Raw genomic sequence first — 25,311 nt, 5'->3', positions numbered from 1 at the left:
ATTTTCTAAATACTATATGGACATCTCTTCTCACATACATGAACATCCCTTTGTTTTGTGTTAGAAATATCTGAACATCTTTGTTCCAATACACAAACATTTCCTTCCCGATGCATGGGCGCTTGTTTTGGTACACATGAATACTTACATTTTCAGGGCATGCCTTTTTTTCTATGTTAAAAAAATCTATGCAGTACTAATTTAGCATGCAGTAAATATGAATTCTCATACTAATATATATTTTTAGTGAAGATCAGTTTTATATACATACAGTTGTATAAAAAGAAGAAGAAATGGTGACTGTGCGAGCCGTGCATTGCTCGGTCCATGTACCGAAATAAAGTGTTGTTTGCGGTTGGTGCCCAGCCCGCCAGGAGGTCAGGATAGTACTACTCCACCACTCTCGCGGTCGCGGCTGCGGCCCACGAACACACGGAGGAGACAGAGAGAGGGAGAGACGGAGGTAGGCGGCGCGCGTGCACCCTCCCCCATCCCCTCGTCCCCTCCGCCGGCGCCGGCGCGATGGGAGGCGACGCGCCGCCGATGAAGAGGCCCAAACTGGAGAAGGACGACGGCTGGTCCCGCCACCCCTCCCCCGCCAACGGCTCCGCGCCCAGACCCCCCGCCAGCGCCAGCCGGGCGCCGCCGCCGGACGGGGAGGACGACGACGGCGAGCTCCCGGAGGAGGCCGTGCTCGCGCTCATCGCCCACCACGAGCGCGAGGTCGAGCGCTACAAGCTCAAGGTACGCCCGTCCCCTCCCCGCTCCTTCGTCCAGTCCCTCCCCCCTTTGGTTCTTGGTGATGAAAGATCGATCCTCGCGTCCGCAGCTGGAAGCCGCTGAGAAGAAGCTGGCCGAGACGCGGTCGAGGCTCGCCCGGCACCGAGGCCGCGCCCCCGATCGGAACCACCCGCCTCCGCCGCCGCCGCCGCCCGTCCAGAAGGCCGCCGTGCCGGATCGCAGGACGCCGCCTCCGAGCCAGAGGGAGCCCCCCAAGCCGTCGGTGCAGAGCCAGAAGCCCCCCGCACCGCAGGCGAGGCCGCAGCTCGTCATCCCGGGGGCAGGCCACAGCCGTCCAGCCCCGCGGCCCACTTTGCCCGTACCGAAGAAGTCCCCATCGTCATCGTCGCCGTCTTTGGTGCAGGCGCCGCAGAGGAAGGCCGAGAAGAAGCCCAAGCGAGAGATCGGTACTTCCCGCCGCTCGTCCGTTCTAGGGCAGCAGTTTACCTAATAGAATTCGATCTCCGTCGATATGCATGATGATGCAAGCCTGGTTCTGTTTTCCTGGTTTGCAGTGCAGAGAGAACATCAGAACTTGGTTCAGAGCGTCAAGAAGTCATCTGCGCCGACGACGCTTAAGTTCTACGGCGGAACTCTGGTTTCCAGCCAGCACAAGAGGAAGCTTAGATGTCTTGAGCTGTGCCCTGCTGATGACCAGCTTGTCGTTACAAGGTACTAGTATGCTTGACTGGCTATAATAAATACAATACCGATTACCTAACATTAATGCACTGGCGGACAAAACTAAATTTGTCGAGTTCTGCCTCATTTGCTGAACAATCTTTGTCAAAAAGTTGCCTGACTTGAAAACTGATGAATGGGAGTGGTGCAGGCTAGTAACCACATAACACCAATAAGTCCTGATCTTTTTAAATGTCTTGGTGTCTAATGTTAGGCAACATATAGTCATAAACTGGGGAAAAGTGTACAAGGGTGAAACCGCTGTTGACATGGCTACACTTATTTGCTTAGGGAAATGGTTGATTTTTGGTCAATAATTCATCTCCACTTATATGTTGCGGAGTAAACTATGTAACGACATATAAGAACTGTAACATCTGTTAAATTTCCTTAACTTCTGCTCGAAGTAGAAACTTTGGTCTCATTTTTCCTTGTGATGCAGTGCATTGGATGGAATGGTGACTCTGTGGCAAGTACAGTCAAGTGGGTAAGCCTCATATTACCTCGTTTCTCTTAATGATATATGTCACTTTTATTTCTGTGAATTGTTACTTGACTCCCAAAACATATTGGAGATAGGGTTACTTGTTTCAACTTCTAGTGGAAAATAAAGTTAGAATAAGTATGTGACACCATTATAGTCATAATGAAGTCAAGAAAAGTACTATGTCTGCTTGGAGGTAGAAGATGCATTTGCTAAAATTAAAATCCATAATTTCTATGTCTTCATGCAGACTAGGCAGTAGTTAGTGAAATTTTGCCACATAATATTGCATTTGCTGCCAACAAGAGCCATAGGTTATATTGATGCTAAGCTAACATAAATACATGCCAGTGACTGTATTGTGTATGCGGATTCTGTATCTTAGTTATGGAGTTCGCATGCTAAGTTTTCATGAAGCTCAGATGCTTTTATTGCAAAATTTAGCAATTTAGCATCTGTTTGCGTGTTTTGTTCATCGGTACAAAAGCCAGGTACGCTGGCTGATGCTCTGCTGCATTGTCTGTGTCCTGCCTCACCTCATACACTTCCACTACACCGAAATATTAAACCCAACATCTTAGGTTTGTTGCTGGTTGGCTGGCTGCCAAGAATGTGTCAACATTTTTACCAAGTGACATAAGAAATACCTACATGACATTATGGCCAAATTTCCCCGTCACTCCTTTAACAGGCCAATGAAATGGCGTCATATATATTGGATTTAACTCCAACGTGGCATGGATGTTCACGTGACACACAACCGTAGCTAATGTCATAGGTTGTCCCACTTGCCAGCCCACAACGATAAGTGGAAAACTTTGTCAACTGCTGAAACTGTAACAAAAGGGTGGTCCTGAACTAATGAGACCCCTGGTACCATGTCACTTGTTCCAGCAACAGAGCGCGTACATAGAAAACTGACACATGGATAAGGCTATGAACTGCATACATGGCTAACTACAAGGGTTCCGTAGACATGAGGCATGACGGCATTATTATAGTCATAATGAAGTCAATAAAAGTACTATGTTTGCCTGGAGATAGAAGATGCATTTGCTAAAATTAAAAGCCATAATTTCTAAATGCCTTCATGCAGACTAGGCAGTAGTTAGTGAAAGATTCGCCATATAATACTACATTTGCTGCCAACTTGAGCTGTAGGCAATGGTTTGCACTCCCCACATTGTCATATTAATGCTAAGCCAATACATGCTAGTGATTGTATTGTTTATGCAGATTCTGTATTTTATTTACGAAGCTCACATGCTAAGTTTTATGAAGTAAACATGCTTTTATTGCAAAATTTAGCCATTTAGCATCTGTTTGCGTGTTTTATTCCTCGGTACAAAAGCCAGGTAGATTGGCTGGTGCTCTCCTGCATTGTTCGTGCCCTGCCTCACTTCATACACTTTCACAACACCGGGATATTAAACCCAGTATCTTAGGTTTGTATCCTAAGATGCAGCCAGTGGGCTGTGTTAACATTTTTACCAAGTGACATAAGAAACACCTACATGGCATTACAGCCAAATTTCCCCATCACTCCTTCAACATGCCCTGAAGCGGTCTCCTATATATTAGATTTAACTCCAACATGGTATGTAATTTATTCACATGACAGATTCATATACTATTGGTATCATGAAATAATAATATTTTGAGTCCATGTACCTCATATAGTATTAATTTTATGTGTCAATGGGGAAAAGATAACTATCAATTGATAATGTTTTGTTGTAGCAATATGAAATTAGCAAGCTTCTGATTTTTATTGTATGCATTGCCTACTTATGCATTGCCTTCTGCAGTAGCAGTATTTTCGCGGAAGATGACACACTATGATGTTCATCACTTGAAACATTGCATGGGAAGCTGGTGCATGCAACCTCTTATAGTCTGGAGAATTAATTCATATGGCTCTGGAGCTGCATGTTTTTTTGTTTTATTTAAGCATGCTTTGAATTAGAATATTTGTACTTGCAGGCCATCCATCTCTTTGCTTAGCACTACAAATTGCTTTTCTTCAAAGCAAAGGTGGCCTGAGGATGTAGCTTGGCATCCAGATGGTGACACAATTTTTGCCGTATATACTGCTGATGGTGGTGACACCCAGGTTTCAATGATGAATCTTAACACATCAGGACAAGTAAGAACTCTGTTTAAACCTTGAAGTAGCACAACGCATTCCATCTATTATCATCCATTACAAGGTTTTGTGGTTATAAAATAACACTGTTACAGTGAACTGGATTGGTTTCATGGGCAGTTCAGATCCATCAAATATCATTTTAGCTAGAAACACTCACATGTGAAGGAGTGTTTTAATACCAGAATTTATATCTGTGCATTTTGAATCAGAATATTTTTTTATTTTAAATTAAATCAGGTTAGATAGGAATTGGTAGGTGCCCTTTTAAGTTATTCCTGTTTTCATATCCACCAAATACCCTGAATTTCTACCTCTCCTTTGTGCAATAATAATTGCTGCTGACACAGCAGTACATCGAATTTATAACCATTGCTCTCAAATTAGGTACGGCAATACATTGGATACATCGAATTTATAACCATTGCAATAATAAATAATTCCGTTAGTGTGATTATGCGGCTATGTTTATTTTACTCTGCCATTTATATGTGGATGCATCAGTGACCCAATGTGATCTGTTGTTATGTCATGTACTCCCTCCGTTCCTAAATATAAGTCTTTTTAGAGATTTCAATGCGGACTACATACGGATGTATATAGATGTATTTTAGAGTATAGATTCACTCATTTTGCTCCGTATGTAGTTCATATTGGAATCTCTAAAAAGACTTGTATTTAGGAACGGAGGGAGTAAAAGCTTTCAAGAACCCATGCAGTCATTTGTACCACGCAATTATGCTTTCATGTTGTTTCTTTTGGATAACAGATGAGTTACTTTCAACATTACTAAAATGTTCTTTCATGATCTTTCCCATGAAACAGAAGAAAGTTACTTTCCTGCAAGCGAAGCCTCATACCAAGGGAATCATAAACAACATAAATTTCATGCCCTGGTCTGATACATGCTTTATGACTGGTGGAAGTGACCATGCTGTCATGCTCTGGCAAGAGAAAGACGATTCATGGAACCACAAGAAAGTGCACAGGGATCTGCATTCTTCTGCTGTCATGGGTGTTGCCGGATTGCAACAGAGAAAAACAATAATATCAGTCGGAATGGACAAGAGGATAATATCATATGATGTCTCAGCTGAAAGGGCAGAGTACAAGAACCTGATTGATAGCAAATGCTTGAGCGTGTTACTAAATCCAACTGATTTCAACCTATACATGGTACAAACAGGGTAAGTGGGCTTCTAATGTTGCTTCTGATTATTGGGTTCCATTTCACACCTAAAACCTCACTGCATAAGATCCTTTGTATGTTTCTCATTTGCAGTCCTGGGTGCAATTGTATGTTTCTCATTTGCAGTCCTGGGTGCAATCTGTTCCCTCTGTGCCTTTTGGATGTTGGTGCTGCAAACTAAATCTCTCTTGTTTCTAACAGGTCGCCAGGCAGGCAGCTCCGCTTGTTTGACATCAGGCTGAGGCAGACCGAGGTTCACGCGATCGGTTGGAAGCAAACGAGCAGCGAGTCCCAGTCAGCCCTGATAAACCAGTCGTGGTCTCCGGACGGCTGGTACTTATCATCTGGGTCAGCAGACCCTGTGATCCATATCTTCGACATAAGGTACCAAGGCCAGAAGCCCTGCCAGTCGGTGCAGGCTCATCAGAAGCGGGTCTTCAAGGCCGTTTGGCACCAGACCTTCCCAGTTTTGACCTCCATCTCATCGGACCTCAACGTCGCGATACACAAATACTGATGGAAACAGCCAACACGTGGATTCTTGGCACAGCGGATCAATCGCCATTTTTGTTGCGAGCTCGCGAAACACGGGCGCATCAGGTTCTATGAAGTTTCTTTGTTCACACACATGGGATGCATCAACGGAGAGTTCCAGAGGAGGCCTCAGCAACATCTGCACTTTTTGATGCATCTACAGGTCTCCCTAGTTTGAATGTTTTGCCCTTGCTCTGTGGAGAAGTACACGAGAAATCTCACGTACGTCGAAAACTGTTACCGAATGGTTTCCTTTCCTCTCCTTAGCATTTTTTGTTTGTTGGCAATGCAAGTGTCTTGGTTCTGTTGGTACATTTGAAAGTACAAAGCATCTGGAGACATAAGGTCCAAGTGAGAGTCTCAGATGAAAGAAACCTCCACCTGCTCTCAAGCCCAAAAAGCTTGTGTTGTGTGGTCTGAATCTCAAACTCTCAGTTACTCCCTCCATTCCAAAATATAGTGTGCCCGCGCTTCCTGAGGTCCAACTTTGACAATATATTTAATCAACGAGACCAACTGTGGCGGGAGAAAAAATTATATAACTGGAAATTTCTTTTGAATACGAATTTACTGGTATAACTTTTGCTCCCACCGCAGTCGGTCTTGTTGGTTAAATTTATGATCAAAGTTGATGCACGGGAATAGAGGAAGCACTATATTTTGGAACGGAGGAAGTACTTATTAGTTGTCCAGTGGAACTTGACAGGTGGCATATTGCATAATTCAGTTGGTTACTCCAGCTCCCCAGATGTGCCAACCTGTCCGCCGATAAAAGGACACGTCACACGCTGTGATTCTGTCTGATGTGTCACGTCGGCGGTCTCTTCTGCTTTCCATTTTGATTTTGTGAGTTTATTTTATTGTTGGCCTCGCAGTGTTGAGATTGCTAAATAACAATCTCTTAAGCAAATTGCTAAATGATTTAATTTCCAGACAAACTACTCGGATCCGTTAATTTGTGATTCCGCAGAAATTGCGGGAATGTCTCGACGACTAGAATGTTCCTCTGAAGATGAATAATATCATTGTCGACGCGGTGTGAAAACCGTGTATGAATGTACTCGTTTCGTTCCAAAATAGATGACTCAACTTTGTACTAATTTTTGGAACGGAGGGAGTATCTTGTAGCGATAGCAATGGTTTCTAAGAGAGGCTATTGCATCCGCACATTTGTTATCGGCATCCATCCCCTGTCTGTCGATCCTTCTCTGTAGCTGGTTGGTTGGATTCGCATGGGGTGCAAGCATGGCTCCTCCTGGTCGCCCCCACCACCATAAACAAAGTTGTTGCTAAAGGTACCATGCACGGATGCACCACACAGCAAGCAACCAAAATTCTAGAGGCTTCTACAACATGGCATCTAAATTCAACACTTAATTTAAACTAAGATTAGTACAAAAGATGACTATATTCCGTGTAAAATGGGATGTTTTTCTTCTGAATGCAGCTCAATCTTATTGGTGTAGCTTAACTTAAATCAACCTCCTCGATCGGCTTATAAGATCGAGCCCATGTATATTTTCCAGGAGTGACTAGGGCTTAATCGACTTGAAAATTTCATATTCATCATACCGGAAACTCCTTATCCTTTTTATCCATTTTATATTGTCTTTATTTTTCATGAATACCCAGATCTATTATCAAAGTTCAAGGAAAGTACAAAGTACCTCAAATATAATAAAAATTGCACCGAGGTCTCTGGACTACCGAGTGACCACTACTGTCAATAAAACGAGCCGCAGACTATACCGGAGCCAGCTGAACTTGTTGATGACAACCGGGAAGCAGTGGCGAATCAACTGGGTGGGCTTTAATAGGCTTGAGCCTGCCCTCCAGCAATGCAAAAAAGAAATTAGTAGTTAATAGTATACGTTCCCAGTAGTATTATGGCAATTCTAACCTTCTTTCAACAAAAGAATTGAGGGTTGGCGGTTTTGTTTTCACACCGTTAACTTTGAGCTTGTCCTTGATTTTCCTTCAAGATTCGCCACTGCGGAGAAGTCTTGATGCACGTGGCCCTAAGGGCCAACGCTCTAGAGAGGTAGTCGCCGCCATTGAATCATTCTATAGTGCCTAAACCAGCTCTCGCTGCCGCGCACATATGGCGAGACACCCTAACCCAGCCGCCAATGGAGCTATGAGGGGAGGAGAATCCAGGAGGTGGCCAATGGAGCTATGAGGGGAGAACTTTGCCGTAGCCCCCTTAGCTCGAGGGAAAGGAAAATCCCATTTCGTGTTGTCTTGTTTGCCATAATTTTTAAATACCTTCTTTATAAACTTCTATAAGACATTTTTAGGTCATGAGGTTTTTCCGAGTCGCTTGAGAAATAAGAAAGCAATTCGTTTTCGACTCGGCAATATGAAAGCCCGGTTTGGTTTATGCGGCAATATGAAAGCATGATTTTCTTTATAATCTCATGGAATGCATAGAAATAAGTTCTTTTCTTGTGGTAAGTAAACATTCTTGCCTTTGAGGTCTCACACCTGGCACTTCTAGAAAGATCTACTGTTGTTGTAAATCAAAGTGATGTGTCCAAACATTAGTCGGCCAAGCGTTCCTATATAAACCGCCGGGCGAAAAATACACCGGGAAAAGGAGACCGGCTGGTTGGCTTTGGTTGGTTGGTCGCACTCTCTCCTCTCCATCCATCACCACCACCTTATCATCTTCCCCATCATCGTCATCCTCTCCACCACCGTCTGCGTGAGCACAGTGCCAACGCCGGCGTCGTCTCCACTGCCGCCGTCGCTCGACATGGCCACCACTCAAGGTCAGGAGCCACATGTTTTCCAGCTTCCTTCTTGCGTGATTACTCGGTCGGTTTCTTGTGGCGGGAAGAATTGGGGGGATGATGGAGAAATTAAGCTTTGCTTGTGGATTGTTTGGGCAGAGGAGCAGAAGACGAGCGTCGTCGAGGCCGTGGAGCAGCCTTCCCCCGTGGCGGCGGCGGCGCCGGCGGAGGAGAAGACAAGCGTTAAGGCCGTGGAGGAGCCTTCCCCGGCGGCTGCGGCGCCGGCAGAGGAGAAAACAAGCGTTAAGGCCGAGGAGGAGCCTTCCCCGGCGGCTGCGGCGGCGGAGGGGCAGCGGCGGCCGCCTGCGGCTACGGCGGCGCGCCGGGCGGGTGCTCCGGCCAGCCCCTTCGACTTCTCCACCATGATGAACTTGCTCAACGTAATCAAAGCTACACTGAAGCATTTTACAGTTTCTGCAGAATTTGCAATACTCTGTTTTGCTCTGCTCATTTCAAGCATGAGATACAAATTTGAATCGGTTGCTAATTTGCTTCGATTTCACGGAGCAAATTTGAATCCTGAATTTTGTGGCATGGCGTGCACTGCAGGACCCGAGCATCAAGGAGATGGCGGAGCAGATCGCCAAGGACCCGTCATTCAGCGAGATGGCGGAGCAGCTGCAGAAGACGGTGGCGCCGGCGCCGGCGGCGTCGGCGTCCGCGCGGTCGCCGCAGGAGGTGGCGGCGGCGCTGGACCCGCAGAAGTACGTGTCGACGATGCAGCAGCTGATGCAGAACCCGCAGTTCGTGGCCATGGCGGAGCGGCTGGGCAGCGCGCTGATGCAGGACCCGGCCATGTCCTCCGTCCTGGGCGGCCTCACCAACCCCGCCCAGAAGGAGCAGCTCGAGGCCCGCGTCGCCCGCATGAAGGACGACCCCTCCCTCAAGCCCATCCTCGACGAGATCGAGTCCGGCGGCCCCGCCGCCATGATGAAGTAACCGTCTCCTTCTCGCCGCTCCCCGGCCGCCTCAACATTCCTTCCGCGGCATCGTCAATGGCGGTCGACCAATCTTGATATCGTCTGGTATTCTGTCAGGTACTGGAACGACCCGGAGGCGCTGCAGAAGTTCGGCCGGGCAATGGGGGTGGGCCCGTCTGGCGCCGCCACCGGAGCTGAAGCCGAGGCAGAGGAGGAAGAGGTTGCTGCCGGCGAGGAAGGGGAGTACGAGGAGGAATCTATCATCCACCAGACGGCGAGCGTGGGCGACGTGGAGGGGCTGAAGAAGGCGCTGGCCGACGGCGTGGACAAGGACGAGGAGGACTCGGAGGGGCGGCGGGGGCTGCACTTCGCGTGCGGCTACGGCGAGCTCGGGTGCGCGCAGGCGCTGCTGGAGGCCGGCGCCGCCGCGGACGCCGTGGACAAGAACAAGAACACCGCGCTCCACTACGCCGCCGGCTACGGCCGCAAGGAGTGCGTGGCGCTGCTCGTCGACCACGGCGCCTCCGTGTGAGTAGCCGTCGATCTCATCTCCCGCGCCGCCGCCATGCATGATCACATCACCTGCTTCTGCTTGCTCGCTGACATAGTAATCTAAGTACTGACGATGGAGCTCGATCATGGTGGAAATGCAGGACGCTGCAGAACCTGGACGGGAAGACGGCCATCGACGTGGCGAGGCTCAACAGCCAGGAGGAGGTGCTCAAGCTGCTGGAGAAGCACGCCTACGTCTAGACGCCGTCGCCTCTCTGCATACGCCATGCCATCATCAGTCGATCTTGCCTTCAGTTTGCTTAATTTTATTATTATTTCAGATTATGCTTATTACAATATTTTCCATGGAAGAAAAAAAGGGTCTCTCTTCGGCTGTAATTCATATTTCATCCATCTGTATCTATTGAGTGTGGGTAGAATTTATCTGGTTTCTGGATTATTTATTATCGATTTTGCATTTTGCTGGTCGTTTCAAAGTTTTGCTTCGTGAATAAAGAAATAAAATTCATGTTTCATAGTTTATCTTGGGCTACATAGTTTTTGTGCTTGCATTTTTACCTTTTGTTTTCGTTACATTTTTAATTTATTTAGCAATCTTGGTGCCTGTGAAACCACTATCTGACGTGTCATCTAATATATCATCCAGATGGTTTATGTGGCGATACGATTACCGCGATCTTTGTATCTTTTGACTGCGTTGCTTAATAATATAAAGCGAGACAAAAACCTATTTCATAAAAAATCTGTACGATTGTACACGACGTCTTTTAAAGTTCAATAACCACATCTGAACTATGGTAATAGTCGAGTACATGTCCTTATATAGGATGCACAACCCGGTTATGAGATGTAGCTTGCACTTGTAGCTGTCTGCTTAATTTGAGAATTTTGGGACCAAGATGCCTGGATTCAAGCTTGTGGTGCAAAAAGCTTGGAATGAAGCTTCCACCCAACCTGGTCCTTGCCAGCTTCTTTTTCACAAGCTCAAGAAGACTAGCCAGCGGCTTCGCGCTTGGAGCAAAACCATCTTCTCCAACACTAGTGCAGCTGCGCATGGCTCTTGAGGTCATCCTTCACCTCGATATGGCCCAACAGAAAAAAAAAGAGTGCTTTTATATGGATGAGCGGGATCTCAAGAAAAGACTCGAAAGAAGAGTGCTTGGTTTAGCCATTTTTAAGAGTGCTTGCAATGGGCAATGCTTCAGAATTATTAATCTGAAGAAGGGCGACGCAAACACTAAACATTTCGACCTCTGAATCAATCATAGAAGTAGAAGAAAAAGTATACACCGTTCAAGCATGGCCCTAGGTGGGTTACTATCCATGAGCACAAGAAGGTTATTGTCTAGAGGCATGTCTCAACCGTCATGAAAAAAGGAGTGCCTAGGCAAAACGATTTAATTGGGGTTGTATTCCCGAGCCTCGGAGGAGGTAGTTAAGTCTGTTGTTTTTTTACCTTTCAGGAGACAAGGCATCGGGCTCCGATGGATTCATTGGTGCGTTGTTTAAGGTCTTATTGTCAAACCGAAAATCCTCATGGTTGTCAACCGCTTCTCAAACTTGCATGTGATCAGTTTTCATTGGCTCAATTCTGTCAATCTGCTCACATCCCCAAAAAAGACGGTGTTGAAGATATCTCTGTTAGAATAAATCCGAGGCATATCGTTGATCATCCGAGGACCAAGCAATCACACGAGCACGACACCGAGATTTGTTAATGAGGTTCACTGATATGGCTACATCCCCGGGGTCTGACTATGGGCGCTCCTTCCATGCATGACACCGCTACAATACCGCATCCGGTCGCCCTGGACACCGGCACATACCGCCGGCTTTCCCTGCGTTCCGGTGCTATTATTTTGGCATAGGTCACATCGTGTGTCTACCCCCGCTATATATGAGAGGCCTAGGATACAAGTGTCCTATTAGGACACGACTCCATATCCTATCTAAACACAATACAACTCAGAGTCCAGCTGTAACCTAACTTGTACACACTATTCGACACAACTCTAACAATCTCGGTACAGATCAAAAAGCATCATTCATGACATTACTAAAATCATTGCCAAGATGTTAGTCTCTCACCTCTCCCCCCCCCCCCCCCCCCCCCCCCACACACACACATGAATAACTTCATCTACTCAGCTCTTAGTGCTTAGTGCATTCATCAAGAAAGAGAAGTATACATGATAAATTTGTGTACGTTAGGAACCTCGACAGGCGGCTGCATTGCAACAAATCACCAACCTTGCCCTTCAAGCTTGACATCAAGAAAAAGGTTGACTCGGTGAGATGGGATTTCCTCATTGACATGTTGCGTCACAATGGCTTCCCTTCCCTAGTCGCTTTCGAGATTGGGTTTCGACACTCCTCTCCTCGTCCTCTTAGGGTGTTGCTAAATGGGTTTACTGGGGAGCCGATTGGAGGAAGAACCCCTCTCCCCCAGCTTTTTGTCCTTGCCATCGACCCGCTCCACCACATCCTCAGCAAGGCAACGACACAAGGGAAGCTGCACCTTATTGGAGGAAGAACCCCCCTACTAACCCTGTTGATGAAGTGGCGATTGCCCCGGTCAAGGATGAAATTCAGATTCTCGCTTTCACCCTGCTTTCTTTCGGCGAGGACACTGGTTTGATTACGTACTATCAAAAAAGTAGTGTCTTGCCAATCAATTGTGGGGGTGTAGACCTTGATGACATCCTTCAGTCCTTCCCAACCAATAGAGCAGTCTTCCCTGTGAAATATCTTGGGCTAACTCTTTCGGTGACTCATCTTAAAGTTGTCCATTTCCAACACCTGAAAGACAAAGCTGCCAGTAAGCTCACTTTATGGCCCGGGAAGCGTGCCGCTTCTGCTGGTCGTGCTATTTTGGTCGAATCGGTCCTCACTACAATCCCCATCAATCACATGGCGCTGCTTGAGTTTCCTGCCGAGATCTGGGAATATATTGACAAGCTCTGTTGTGCCTACCTTTGGGTTGGTTGTGACAAGGTGTCAAGAGGCAAATGTAACATGAATTGGGAACGAGTGTGTAATCCTAAACTTCTCGGTGGCCTCGGCATCCTCAATCTTGAGAAGTTTGCTTTCGCCCTTATGCTGCAATGGCTTTGGTTTGCTTCGACTGAGCCAACAAAACCATGGATTGGGCTTGGATCACCCTGCAACGAGCGGGACAAGGATCTTTTTGTTGGTGCCACGCCCGTATCCATTGGTAATGGCGCGGCCGCCTTTTTATAAGAGTTCTCTTGGCTCCATGGTTTGCGACCCAAAGACATCACCCTCAAGATTTTTGACTGCTCCAAAAAGAAGAATTTCCTGGTTCAAAAGGCGTCGGCTAGTTCAATATGTGTGTTGGCCATGCGGACACCGATGCTACAACTGACAACGTACGATGCTTCAATCAGCGACGCGAGGTGCTAAAACCAAGATCCATCAATGCTGCAATCGGACCATTCCGACACGTGATGCTACAACCGGTGAGACGACAAGATGCAACAGCCAAGCGACATGCTTCAAGCTGGCTATGGCTACTGCGAGTGTGGCGAGCCAAGGAACATGCTGCACAAGCACAGCCGGACGAGGGCGCACAAGCACAGCCGGACGAGGGCGCACAAGCACAGCATGGGAAGGGCTTCGCGGTGCGAGGCACGCGAGAGGAGGAGAAGAGTGGATGAGGGAGTGATGCTGATCCAACAGCTGGGTGCGAGACCATCTAACGGCCCACAAGGGAACCGATCCGACGCTCCTGCCGGTCGACCGGCGCTGAGCGTTGGCCATTTTTCTAAACGTGCATAAAATTCCGGTGTCATCTGCAAAACAAACCGTCGCCATTAGAGGTTCGCCTTACAGCATGATCCTCGGTCGCGTCTTCCAGCCGCTTCGCCGGCGGCGCCGGCCGCCGCTCCTCCAGACCACATTCCTCCGCCTCCACGGCGCCCTGGCAAACCACCCCAGCCCGTACACAGCCCTTCCCGCCCACCGCGGCCGCCGCTCTGCCCGCGCGGTGTTCGACGAAACGCCGCACGAGGACGCCGTCGCCTACGCCAACCTGATCGAACTCCACCTGAGCTGCGGAGACCTCCCGCGCGCGGAGGCGCTCTTCCGCGCGGCGCCCACGGCCGCCCGCGGCCTCCGTCTCGACACCGTGATGCTTGACGGGTACTACAAGGCCGGCCGCGTCGACCACGCCCGCAGGCTGTTCGACGGAATGGCGGTCAAGAGCGTCGGCGCGTGGACCCGCATGGTCTCAGGGTACTGCCGCGCCGGGCGCGTCGACGAGGCGCGCCGTCTGTTTGAGGTGATGCCGGCCCGCGACGTCGTCTCGTGGACGGCGATGTTGCAGGGGTACGTGCGCAGCGGGATGATGAGGGAGGCGCGCAGGCTGTTCGACGCGATGCCGGCCCGCGACTTCGTCTCATGGACGGCGATGTTACAGGGGTACGTGCGCAGCGGGATGCTGAGGGAGGCGAGGGAGCTGTTCGACCAGATGCCGGAGAGGAACGTGATCACATGGACGGTCATGGTTAGGGCCTATGCCGACCATGGCCACTTTCAGGAAGCCATGGAGCTGTTCGACAGGATGCCTCAGAGGACCGTGTATTCCTGGAACATAATGATCTCTGGTTTCTTCCGTGCTGGGAACGTGGACGAGGCGGTTCGGCTGTTCGAGAGGATGCCAGATAGGAATGCTGTTTCTTGGACAACGATGGTCACAGGCTTAGCGCAGAACGGCCGTGTTTCGATGGCACGAGAGTTCTTTGACAGAATGCCGGAAAACAGGGACGCCACGGCATGGAATGCGATGATCACTGCTTATGCCAACGCTGGCCAGATGTACAAGGCTCAGAGATTGTTCCATTCTATGCCCGCAAAGGACCTGGTGAGCTGGAATGCCATAATCCATGGCTATGCCAATAACAAGCACAAGAGCGAGGTCATGCGTTTATTTCTTCTCATGCTCGGGTCAGCAGTATCCCCTGACAGATTTACATTGATCAGTGTCTTGCTTACATCCGAGAGCACAGTTGAAGTTGGGCAAATCCATGGCTTGGCTACCACACGAGGTCTCCTGTCAGACACCTCCTTAGGAAACGCTCTGCTCACCATGTATTCAAGGAGCGGTGACCTGCACTCTGCCTGGCAAGTTTTCAACATGTTACAAGAGAAGGATCCCGTCACATGGACATCGATGATGCGGGCCTTCGCCAACCATGGCCGTGCCTCCTACGCGCTGCAGGCCTGTGCTCAGATGTTGCAACATGGATACAAGCCCAGCTCGACCACCTTCATCGCCGCGTTATCAGCCTGCAGCCACGCCAGTGTCGTCGACAAAGGCCGTGCCTCCAGGGCGCATTGCCGCGTAAGCGTCCAAGGTGGGACGCTTTATGAACAATGGTGGGGGAAGCTCTTCCAAAGTCTGACGGTCCCTCTGGTTCGGGTTTGGGAGGCTACTACACGGTTCTGGTGAGTGTGTTTGCGTCAGGTGGGATGTGGGAGGAGATGGCAGGGGCGTATAAGGCCATGAAGGGGAGCCAGGTATGGAGGACACCCGGGGTTAGCCAGATAATGGTGGATGCAAAGGACCCGCATGTTCTTCTCAAGGATCAGATGCATCCGCGGTGGGAAGCGATGTACGAGATGCTGGACGACACGCTTGTCCCCCAGATGATGAAGTAGGATTGTAACAGTGTGAGCTGGTTGATGCAGTTGCAAACTTGCATCAGCTGATTGATCTATTTGATTTTTTAGGGTAATCGGATCTCTTTGATGTCAAGCTTATTTCGTCCTACACACAATGCTTTGACACGCAGTACAGATATATGAGATGCTGGACGACACGCTTGTCCCTCCGGTGAAGGTGAATTTAACAAAATACCATATTCTACTTTCCTTATACTCCCCCCCGTTCCTAAATACAAATCCTTTTAGATATTTCTATATGGATTACATACGGATGTATATAGACGTATTTTAGAGTGTAGATTCACTCATTTTGCTCCGTATGTAGTCCATGTTGGAATCTCTAAGAAGACTTATATTTTGGAACGGAGGGAGTAGAAAAAAGGAACGCCAACCTGTGTTCATGAGTTTCTTTAGCTACTGAACTCCTGAACCTCAAGAAATTTGGAACTGTCTTCCAGAATTTGTTGATGGCTATCTCTAGTGGCTCTGGATCTTTACTGTCTTGCATATTGAATGGTGGGGGTGCAATGCCATGAAACTTGCTGATGGTAAGAAGTTTCTCGACACTCTTAAAAATATATACACCATCCGTATCCTCCAATTATCCATTTGGGGAGGCATGCTTGGTGCTGGAAACACTTTTGGTGAATGGAGGTGCTGGAGACCTCACTGTGCTTTGTTGGCAATCAATGAATTCACAGACAAAGCATGAGAAAGTCTATCTCATTATCCACACACACCCTAACTATTTACCTTTTCTCATCGGAGAGGTTTAGGGCTGCTTATCAAGGAGAGATAGAGCCACTGACATGTAGGTCCAAGAGTGGAAACCACCAGTGAAGAAGACTCGCATGGGCAACGAGAATAAGATTCAAAATGTGTAATTGGCCCTGTCCAATCAATGGAGTTAAAAAGAAGGCACTCAAACCTCTCTATCAGTTACTGTTGTATGTAATTTCACTAGTATTTGTGATGTGGTGTTCACAGCAAAAGGAAGAGTAAGAAGAAGTTGCTGCTGCTCACTGTGGCAACGCTGCAAGCCATCCCAGTGCCTGTGACTAGAAGGTAAAAAAATATAAATCGCCACCATTTTACTCCATTGAATCTTATTTTTAATCTTCCTAAGTAATCCAAGTGTTTATATTTGCAGGCAAATGGCTTTGGCAATTCAAGAAGGGCAAAGTATCCGGTGAAAACTGAAATTCAGGGCAAATCAGAAAGCTTCCACCGTGGCCCATTAGATGGATATACTGGACGGCAGAGATCAAAAGTGGAATTACCAGCAAGCCACTTAAAATTCTGTTCACATACCCCCTTATCTTAGCATGGGCGACTCGGCGCCCGCAGCAGCTGCTCCCGACGTGACGGTGACTTGGTGGCCGCGACGGAGGTTCAGCGGCCGTCGTGCTGCTGTCATGCGACGGTGATTCGCGGTCGGGGTGCTGCTCATCGCACCTGTAGTCTGAATTTTGAAGCTCCGTCTGAATGTCCAACTTTTTTCTGCTGTTGAAGTTTGAGGCAGGCAACCGAAGCTTGATTTTGTAGTCTCATTTCGTTTCTCATGCAGGCAGCCTGTAATCTTTGGATCTATGATCCTGAGAAACATTTGAAATGTTATCAAGCAAATCAGTGCATGGATTTTTGTATTCTCTTCATCTTGACTCGGCGATGTGATTCACTTGCATAAATCCGACGAGCCGAGCTATTTTCCTCTACTGAAAGTGATGTGTTACGGGGCATGTTTGCTTGCATACTTTTGCTGGGCTGATTTTTTTTTTACATCCTTGATTGGACAGAATAGTACAGTAGGTATTTGGAAGCTCTGCCCAACATTATGTTTGCGGAGCTGGACTAGTGAGCTCTTTTCTTTTCCTCTGAAGAAGTCACAGGCACTCAATGTGAATCATCTTGTATCCTTGAAAGCTGCCTCTGTTGTACAGAATCTAGGCAAAGCTTTGTTCTACTCCCTCCGTTCCTAAATATTTATTTTTTAGGGATTTCAAATGGTATATAGACATATTTTAGAGTATAGATTCACTCATTTTGCTCCGTATGTAGTCAGTTGTTGAAATCTCTAGAAAGACAAATATTTAGGAACTAGAAAGACAAATATTTAGGAACGGAGGGAGTAGTACTGAACATGCAATTCTGAAAAATGTTACAGCGAGACATTGCTCTTCGTGAGTTCACACGGCCACCCTCGCTAGGTTCTAGAGCCGCATTATATGCATTATTTTTTTTAATTTATTTGTTGGATTTTTTCTCTCCTAATATTTGGTTTCATTCAGGGAAAACTTGTGAAGGAGCAGCTACGTAAAGCTCGGCTTGGAATGTGTTGTATCACACCACCAGAAACTAAATCAATGCTTCCTTATGTCCACATAAGCGCCTGCTTAATTGAGTACTCCCTCCGTCTGGAAAAGCTTGTCACTCAAATGGATGTATCTAGTACCAAGATATATCTACTTGAAAGACAAGTTTGAGACAAACTTTTTCGAACGGAAGAAATACCAGGTATCCTGTAGGAGGCAAATATTGTGTAGCACGGAGCTTCTTTCCCTCTGTTGCACAAACATGTGAATCTTGGATGTCCTAGGAAGCCAATATGGCGGCAGATTTGTTGGCTAGTAAGCCGGAGGACTCACGAAGGGTTCTCTGCCAGTCCGATGTTTTATCAAACGATGTAACCCTGTTTACACATGAATATAACAAACCGCCACGATGGCATTTCCCTAGAAAGAAAAAAACACATGTGAATTTTTCTGTGTAGAGGGCAAACGTGCAGAGATTCAGAAACAACTTCAGACGCCAGATACTGCAGAAATCGAGCCGTTGCCACTCTACCTACTTTTCTCCCGTCGCAACATTCAAAAAACAAACAAAAAAAACTTTTCTCCCGTCAGACGGCGGAGCCGAGCATGTCCCGCGCCTTTCCTCGCCGGAGGCGCCGGCGGCTGCTCCTCCGTCCCTCGCTCCACGCCGTCTTTTCCCGCCTCCATGGCGCCTTCGCAAACCGCGCCGATCAGTATCCACGAGCCCCCGCCCGCCGCGACCTCCACACCGCCGATGACCAGGTCCGCGCGGTGCTCGACGAAAGGCCGCGCCGGGACGCCGTGGCCTACGCCGCCACGATCGGCCTCCACCTGAGGTCCCGCGACCTCCCGCGCGCGCAGGCGCCCGCGTCCGCCCGCGGCCCCCATCCGGACACCGTCACGCTCGACGGGCACCTCAAGGCCGGCCGCGTCGACCGCGCCCGCAGGCTGTTCGACGGAATGGCGGTCAAGAGCGTGGCGGCGTGGACCTCCATGGTATCCGGGTACTGCCGCGCCGGGCGTGTCGACGAGGCGCGCAAGCTGTTCGACGCGATGCCGGCCCGCAACGTCGTCTCCTGGACGGCGATGGCGCAGGGGTACGCGCGCAGCGGGATGCTGAGGGAGGCGAGGGAGCTGTTCGACCAGATGCCGGAGAGGAACGTGGTCACCTGGACGGTCATGGTGAAGGCCTACGCCGACCACGGCCACTTCCAGGAGGCCATGGAGCTGTTCGACAGGATGCCCCAGAGGAACCCGTATTCTTGGAGCGCCATGATCTCCGGTTTCCTCCGTGCTGGGAAAGTGGACGAGGCGGTCCGGCTGTTCGAGAGGATGCCGGGTAGGAATGTGGTTTCTTGGACCACGATGGTCACTGGCTTAGCGCAGAACGGTCGCGTTTCGATGGCGAGAGAGTTCTTCGACAGAATGCCGAGAAACAAGGACATTGCGGCATGGAATGCGATGGTCACTGCTTATGCCAACGACGGCCAGATGAACGAGGCTCGGAGATTGTTTGATTCGATGCCCGCAAAGAACCTGGTGAGCTGGAATGCCCTGATCCATGGCTATGCCAAGGACGAGCGTAAGGACGAAGTGATTGGTTTATTTCTTCTCATGCTCCGGTCAGCAGTATCTCCTGACATCACCACATTGATCAGTGTCTTGGTTACATCCAACAGCACAGTTGAAGTTGAGCAAATCCATGGTTTCGCTACCACACGAGGTCTCCTGTCAGATACCTCCTTAGGAAACGCTCTGATCACCATGTACTCAAGGAGTGGGGACCTGCGCTCTGCCTGGCAAGCTTTCAAGATGTTACAAGAGAAGGATGCCATCACATGGACATCGATGATGCAAGCCTTCGCCAACCATGGCCGTGCCTCCTACGCGCTGCAGGCCTTCGCTCAGATGCTGCGACATGGATACAAAACCAGCTCAACCACCTTCACCGCAGTGCTGTCAGCCTGCAGCCATGCCGGTCTTGTCGACAAAGGCCGGGCAATCTTCGCATCAGTTCGCCGCTACGGGCTCGAGCCAACAATCGAGCACCACACCTGCCTTGTTGACATCCTCGGCCGTGCAGGGCATGTGAGGGAAGCAATGAAGATCGTCGCCGCCATGCCATTGGATATGCGCGACGACGCTGTCCTGAGGACGCTGCTGGGGGCCTGCATGATGCATAATGAGGTGGATGCAGCAAGGGAAGTGGGGGAGGCTCTTGCCAAGTCTGACGGCCCCCCTGGTTCAGATTCAGATGGCTACTACAAGGTTCTGGCCAATGTGTTTGGGTCAGGTGGGAGGTGGGAGGAGATGGCAGGTGTGTGGAAGGCTATGAAGGGGAGCAACGTGAGGAGGACGCCCGGGGTTAGCCAGATCGTGGTGGATGCGAGGACCCACATGTTCTTCTCCAGGGATCAGGGGCATCCACAGTGTGCAGAGATATATGAGATGCTGGACGACGCGCTTGTCCCCCAGATGATGAAGAAGGATCGACCGACTGAAACAGTGTGAGCTGTCGATGCAGTTGCAAGCTTGCACCAGCTGATCAATCTCTTTGAATTTTTTCCAGGGTGATCGATCTCTTTGATGAACAAGCTTATTTTATTCCACGAACAATGCTTTGACACACAATACAGATATATGAGATGCTGGACGACACGCTTGTCCCTCCGGTGAAGGTTAATGTGATAAAATACCACATTCTAATTTCCTGACAGAAAAGAGGAATGCCAACCTAGAGCCCTGTGTGCACCAAACTCCTGAACTCCTGAACCCCAGGAAATCTGGAGCTGTGTTTCAGAATGTATTGGTGCTGATATATACACCCATCAGTGTCCTCTTCTTGTCCATTTGGGAGGCATGTTTGGTGCTGTCAATGCTCTTGGTGGAGGTGCTGAAGATCTCACTGGGATTTGTTGGCAATCAGTTGATTCAGAGATAAGGCATGAGAAGGTCTCAAAAAATGGCATTCAAACCTGTTTTTTCAGATACTGTTCTATACCTGTATGTAAATTTACTAACATTTGTGATCTGTTGTTCACAGGAAGAAAGGAAGAGCAAGAAGACATCTCTGAAAGATGGTCGATTGGCTAGACGAACCTGCATGTGTAGAAGCTGCTGCTGCTGTTCATTACCGCAAGTGCGGCAACATTGAAAGCCAGCCCAGGGCCTGTGACTAGAAGGTAATTTTTACCTTTCTGCTCTACTAAATCTTACTTTTAATCTTCCTAAGAAATACAAGTGTTTATATATGCAGGCAACTAGCTGCAGCATCTCAGAGCCAGGCAGCTGTTTCTCTACAAAGAAATGTGGTGAAAAAGATGGCCCCAAAGAAGATGTTGCCGTTGGGCTGAAGTGTTGTTACATAATCTGCGAAGCACAGAACCAGGTGAGTTTATTATGTAACTAGTCACTCACTTTATGCTTTAGTTAAATGTGGATCTGGATTGTTGAACTATATGATGATGATTATGTGCTGTTTGCTGTCATAGACAACTACAGTAGTAGTCATCATGTGTGTTCTAGTGATGCTTTTGCTGCAATTTCCTGTCGAATTCGTGCTATTTGGTGCCCCGAAATGAGGCAAGGTTATGCCAATTTCTTGCAGCCAAAATAGCAATGGGATAACTAGTACTAGCAATTAAGGTGTGATAATAACATCAGGGTGGTAATTGGTAAATAACATGTACTGTAGTACTAGGAATTATTCAGCACGAGCCGATGAACATCTTGAATGCCCCCCTTTGCTTGCTGCTGCCCTGGCTAGTTCTCCTCCGACTCGTCGTCGGTGACCTCCTCTTCGTCCTCGGCGTAGCCCCTGGCCACGTACTGGTTGACGAGGGCCCGCTGGTAGGCCGCGACCTTGTCGGCTCGATCCATGGCTGTGGCGTAGAACTCGCGGTAGTACCTGGGACGCTTGGCCAGCTCGTCGTCGGGGATGGGCATGGGCCTGTAGGGGCTCGCCATCATTTGCTTGATGAGCGCCTGCGGTAGCCTCGTCTTGACCACCTTCTTCCTTTTCTTCTTCCCGGCTCTGGCCGGCTCCGTCGCGGGCTTCGTGCCCGGTGAAAGATCCGTGGCCGCCATCGCCTCCATCATCTCCTTTTTCCTCCTCAGGATCTCTCCCCCCTCCGACGCCTCCCTCTCGAGCAGACCGGCCTCCGGCGCGCTCGCCTGCTCCCTCCTGCTGTTGCGGCGGCGACGGCCCACCATCGCCCGCGGTCGCTCGAGCCCTAACCGGAGGCGAGGAAGACCCGGCGATCAGGTGCAGCATTGGCATCGACCGGCGGAACGGAAGCAACGTGACGGTTCGCCAAAACCAGACCCGTCGCTGTCTTGTTTTTGAATAAAAAACGCTTCTTTCGCTCTCGCCTCCCGATTCGATTCCCCCACAAGGCCGCCGCAATCTTGTCATCTTCCCCGTCGCCTCCGAAACTTTGACTTCTTTCTCCGCTCCCCGCTTGGACTCATCTGACGACTGCCCTGCTCCTAATCCCATGGCGGCGGTGGCGGGCGAGCCGGAGGTGATCCGGGACAAGGCGGCGATGCGGGCGTGGTCGCGGCGCCAACGCGCCGAGGGCAAGACGGTGGTGCTCGTGCCCACCATGGGCTTCCTGCACGAGGGCCACCTCTCGCTCGTCTCCGCCGCGGCGGCCGTGCCCGGCCCCGTCGCCGTCGTCGTCTCCATCTACGTCAACCCCAGCCAGTTCGCCCCCAGCGAGGACCTCGCCACCTACCCCTCCGACCTCGCCGGCGACCTCCGCAAGCTCGCCTCCACCGGCGCCGTCCACGCCGTCTTCAACCCCCCAGACCTGTACTACCGCGGCGCCGCTGTATCTGGCCGCCCCGCCGAGGCTCCGGGAGGCGCTGCGGCCTCTTCCTGCCTGGAGGCGGGTGGGGACGGGCACGAGACGTGGATCCGGGTGGAGCGGCTGGAGAAGGGGCTGTGTGGGGCCAGCCGGCCAGTGTTCTTCCGTGGGGTGGCCACCGTCGTCGCCAAGCTGTTCAACGTCGTCGAGCCTGACGTCGCCATGTTCGGGAAGAAGGATTATCAGCAATGGCGTCTCATCTGCCGAATGGTGAGTAACAGAATTTGACAATTACTTGGGGAGTTACAGATCCCCTAGATGGACAGTTTTGATAACCTGATAAGTACATTCTTCTGGGCAGTGCATACAAATGTTTTTTTCGGGAGCAGTTTTGCCTCCATTTCAGTAACCACTTAGGGCCTCTTTGATTCGCTGGATTGTAAAAACATGGGAATAGGAAAAACATAGGATTGAAATGTCATGCTCATCTCAATCCTATAGAAGTTTAGGTTGTTTGATTGCATCATAGGAAAAACGAAGGATTCTTTCAAAGAGGTTTGACTGGATGCTAGAAGTCCTATGGAAAGTAGTACAAAAAATTCCTTAGGAAAAAATCCTATAGGATTCAATCCTATGAATCAAACAATCAATATAGGAAAAATTCCTAAGGATTCTAATCCTCCAAAATTCCTATGCAAATCCTTTGAATCAAAGGAACCCTTAGAATTGATGCTCTGACGGATACCATGTCTGCTTCTGTTTTGATGCTTCGGGCCCTCGGTTACATTAATTCTGTTAGCTCAGAGTATTTTCAGTTGCTTCAGTTACAGAGATATGCTCATGCTGTTTTCAGGTTCGCGACCTTGATTTTGCCGTAGAGATATTAGGATCAGAAATAGTGCGAGAAGCAGATGGTCTTGCCATGAGCTCTCGCAACGTCCGCCTATCGCCTGAGGAAAGGGAGAAGGTTCGTCTTCTGCACAAACTGACACTGTTTTTGCACACTTGTATTCTGACTTTTGAAGGGTGCGTTTACAAAAGACAGCAAAATTTTAAATCGAAAGTGCTCTGCACACGATTGACTGCTGGACGATTTGTGCCTGACGGGAGCAGGAGCCACACAGATTAAAACCCCCAGCTGATCCTACGATGTACCTGACTTGTCGTCTGTGGATCGTGCGTCCATACGTCGTGTGTATAGCAGTGCTCATTTTAAATTTCTCACAATGCCTTATCATTTATGATTGTCTTTGTATTATTATTGTTTTGGGTAGTCCACAAAGACAAGATTAAGAAGCTGATACATGTCATGGAACAAACAATTATGATACTCCTACATATGATGAAATATAATCTGTCTTTGATAATTGTTTTTTTTGTAGGCATTATCCATTAGTAGATCACTGGTAAATGCTAGAACTGCTGCGTTGAATAATAGCAACAGTGCTAGCGAACATATAAAGGATCAGATAGTGCAGACGCTGACTGAAGCTGGCGGTCGGGTTGATTATGTTGAGGTAATATTGAAACCTTTTTTATATTCAAGTGTCCTTAGTGTTTTCTGTAAAGCAATTTATCTAGTGATTGAGTTCTGAAATAGACATTATCATAGTGTCAAAAAACGCCTTACATTTTGAGACAGAGGGAGTAGCCTACTGTGATTCACTTTCCTGTTGTAATACTGATGCTGGTTGTGTCCTAGAGAACCTTTGAAATCTCCATGATGTTAGCTTTAGTTTGCATTTTGCAGCATCAGAGATCCTAATATCAGCATAATAATTTATACATTTCTTCTGGAACAATGTACCACTGTTTAGATAAACTGACGAGTTTTGGTTATTTTGAAAACAAATAATGCCATACTGAGCATCTCAAGTACTCCTAACTTTGTATGGTCCCTTTTTGTTGTAACACTGGTGCTGGTTGTTTCCTGGAGAACCTTTGAAATCAATATGGTATACTTGTATAATTTGTAGGACCAGACAGCCCAATTCAGCATAATTAGCTATTTTATTTCTTATTAGAACAGCATACTGCTGATTTTGATAAAAAGAATAAAACCACGCGGGGCATCTCAGCTTCTCAAGCAACATGTTTATACTGATCATAATAAACTTTTGATTTATATTGAATAAATCTGTGATGCCAACGCAGATTGTGGAGCAGGAAAGTTTGGTACCTGTGGAGATGATCGACCGCCCTGTTGTCATTTGTGTCGCCGCATGGTTTGGAAAGGTTAGATTGATCGACAATATCGAAATTCATATGCAATCCTGAGGATTTTGCTGTCGCCTTGTATACGAATCTCATGAAGTATCACCAATCTGTATTTCTGTCAAAAATAAGAATGATGTTGTACAATGTAAGTCTGTTACAACCACATACAGAGAACTTGAAAAATCTTAGATAAATGTCTAAATTTATTGTTTCAATGATAGATATGTTGCTATGCCAAAAACATATTAAA

General features: G+C 48.5%; 5 protein-coding genes across 7 annotated transcripts; all 5 read left to right on the top strand.

Moving 5' to 3' along the window:
• The first annotated feature begins 402 nt into the window (after positions 1 to 402).
• LOC125553203 (U5 small nuclear ribonucleoprotein 40 kDa protein) lies at positions 403 to 6,214 on the top strand. Its single transcript, XM_048717000.1, has 7 exons — positions 403 to 744; positions 830 to 1,187; positions 1,296 to 1,452; positions 1,904 to 1,948; positions 3,929 to 4,091; positions 4,917 to 5,278; positions 5,482 to 6,214. Exons 1-7 carry the CDS (start codon positions 523 to 525, stop codon positions 5,795 to 5,797), a joined length of 1,623 nt encoding a protein of 540 aa, XP_048572957.1. The 5' UTR covers positions 403 to 522; the 3' UTR covers positions 5,798 to 6,214.
• Positions 6,215 to 8,364: 2,150 nt separating this feature from the next.
• On the top strand, positions 8,365 to 10,561 carry LOC125553202 (ankyrin repeat domain-containing protein 2A-like). Its single transcript, XM_048716999.1, has 5 exons — positions 8,365 to 8,585; positions 8,706 to 8,986; positions 9,156 to 9,541; positions 9,644 to 10,054; positions 10,180 to 10,561. The coding sequence occupies exons 1-5, from the start codon at positions 8,570 to 8,572 to the stop codon at positions 10,277 to 10,279; spliced, it is 1,194 nt and encodes a 397-aa protein (XP_048572956.1). The 5' UTR covers positions 8,365 to 8,569; the 3' UTR covers positions 10,280 to 10,561.
• A 3,284-nt stretch (positions 10,562 to 13,845) lies between these two features.
• Positions 13,846 to 17,461, top strand: LOC125553201 (pentatricopeptide repeat-containing protein At2g35030, mitochondrial-like). Its single transcript, XM_048716998.1, has 2 exons — positions 13,846 to 16,789; positions 16,875 to 17,461. Exon 1 carries the CDS (start codon positions 13,893 to 13,895, stop codon positions 15,507 to 15,509), a length of 1,617 nt encoding a protein of 538 aa, XP_048572955.1. The 5' UTR covers positions 13,846 to 13,892; the 3' UTR covers positions 15,510 to 16,789; positions 16,875 to 17,461.
• Positions 17,462 to 18,543: 1,082 nt separating this feature from the next.
• LOC125553198 (pentatricopeptide repeat-containing protein At2g35030, mitochondrial-like) lies at positions 18,544 to 21,346 on the top strand. Of its 3 annotated transcripts, none has more exons than XM_048716995.1 (3): positions 18,544 to 20,988; positions 21,088 to 21,218; positions 21,293 to 21,346. In XM_048716995.1, exon 1 carries the CDS (start codon positions 18,643 to 18,645, stop codon positions 20,545 to 20,547), a length of 1,905 nt encoding a protein of 634 aa, XP_048572952.1. In that variant the 5' UTR covers positions 18,544 to 18,642; the 3' UTR covers positions 20,548 to 20,988; positions 21,088 to 21,218; positions 21,293 to 21,346. The 3 variants fall into 3 exon arrangements, with proteins under 3 accessions (XP_048572952.1, XP_048572951.1, XP_048572950.1); XM_048716994.1 differs by having other exon boundaries at positions 21,084 to 21,218; XM_048716993.1 differs by having other exon boundaries at positions 21,080 to 21,218.
• Positions 21,347 to 22,419: 1,073 nt separating this feature from the next.
• Positions 22,420 to 25,276, top strand: LOC125553200 (pantoate--beta-alanine ligase). The gene is made up of 4 exons (XM_048716997.1): positions 22,420 to 23,114; positions 23,698 to 23,811; positions 24,227 to 24,361; positions 24,999 to 25,276. Exons 1-4 carry the CDS (start codon positions 22,533 to 22,535, stop codon positions 25,119 to 25,121), a joined length of 954 nt encoding a protein of 317 aa, XP_048572954.1. The 5' UTR covers positions 22,420 to 22,532; the 3' UTR covers positions 25,122 to 25,276.
• Positions 25,277 to 25,311: the final 35 nt, after the last annotated feature.

This window comes from Triticum urartu, chromosome 4, assembly GCF_003073215.2.
Source record: "Triticum urartu cultivar G1812 chromosome 4, Tu2.1, whole genome shotgun sequence".
Lineage (NCBI taxonomy): Eukaryota > Viridiplantae > Streptophyta > Magnoliopsida > Poales > Poaceae > Triticum > Triticum urartu.
This window is presented reverse-complemented; position numbering and strand designations above follow the sequence as displayed.

Bases quoted from the DNA above. Each gene is read 5' to 3' on its own strand.
- LOC125553203 (XM_048717000.1), top strand. From the start codon at position 523: ATGGGAGGCGACGCGCCGCCGATGAAGAGGCCCAAACTGGAGAAGGAC. The intron at 1,188-1,295 runs GTACTTCCCGCC...CCTGGTTTGCAG, and splicing joins GAAGCCCAAGCGAGAGATCG to TGCAGAGAGAACATCAGAAC. The intron at 1,453-1,903 runs GTACTAGTATGC...CTTGTGATGCAG, and splicing joins GACCAGCTTGTCGTTACAAG to TGCATTGGATGGAATGGTGA.
- LOC125553202 (XM_048716999.1), top strand. The intron at 8,987-9,155 runs GTAATCAAAGCT...CGTGCACTGCAG, and splicing joins CCATGATGAACTTGCTCAAC to GACCCGAGCATCAAGGAGAT. The intron at 10,055-10,179 runs GTGAGTAGCCGT...GTGGAAATGCAG, and splicing joins GTCGACCACGGCGCCTCCGT to GACGCTGCAGAACCTGGACG.
- LOC125553201 (XM_048716998.1), top strand. From the start codon at position 13,893: ATGATCCTCGGTCGCGTCTTCCAGCCGCTTCGCCGGCGGCGCCGGCCG.
- LOC125553198 (XM_048716995.1), top strand. From the start codon at position 18,643: ATGTCCCGCGCCTTTCCTCGCCGGAGGCGCCGGCGGCTGCTCCTCCGT.
- LOC125553200 (XM_048716997.1), top strand. From the start codon at position 22,533: ATGGCGGCGGTGGCGGGCGAGCCGGAGGTGATCCGGGACAAGGCGGCG. The intron at 23,812-24,226 runs GTTCGTCTTCTG...TTTTTTTTGTAG, and splicing joins CGCCTGAGGAAAGGGAGAAG to GCATTATCCATTAGTAGATC. The intron at 24,362-24,998 runs GTAATATTGAAA...ATGCCAACGCAG, and splicing joins GTCGGGTTGATTATGTTGAG to ATTGTGGAGCAGGAAAGTTT.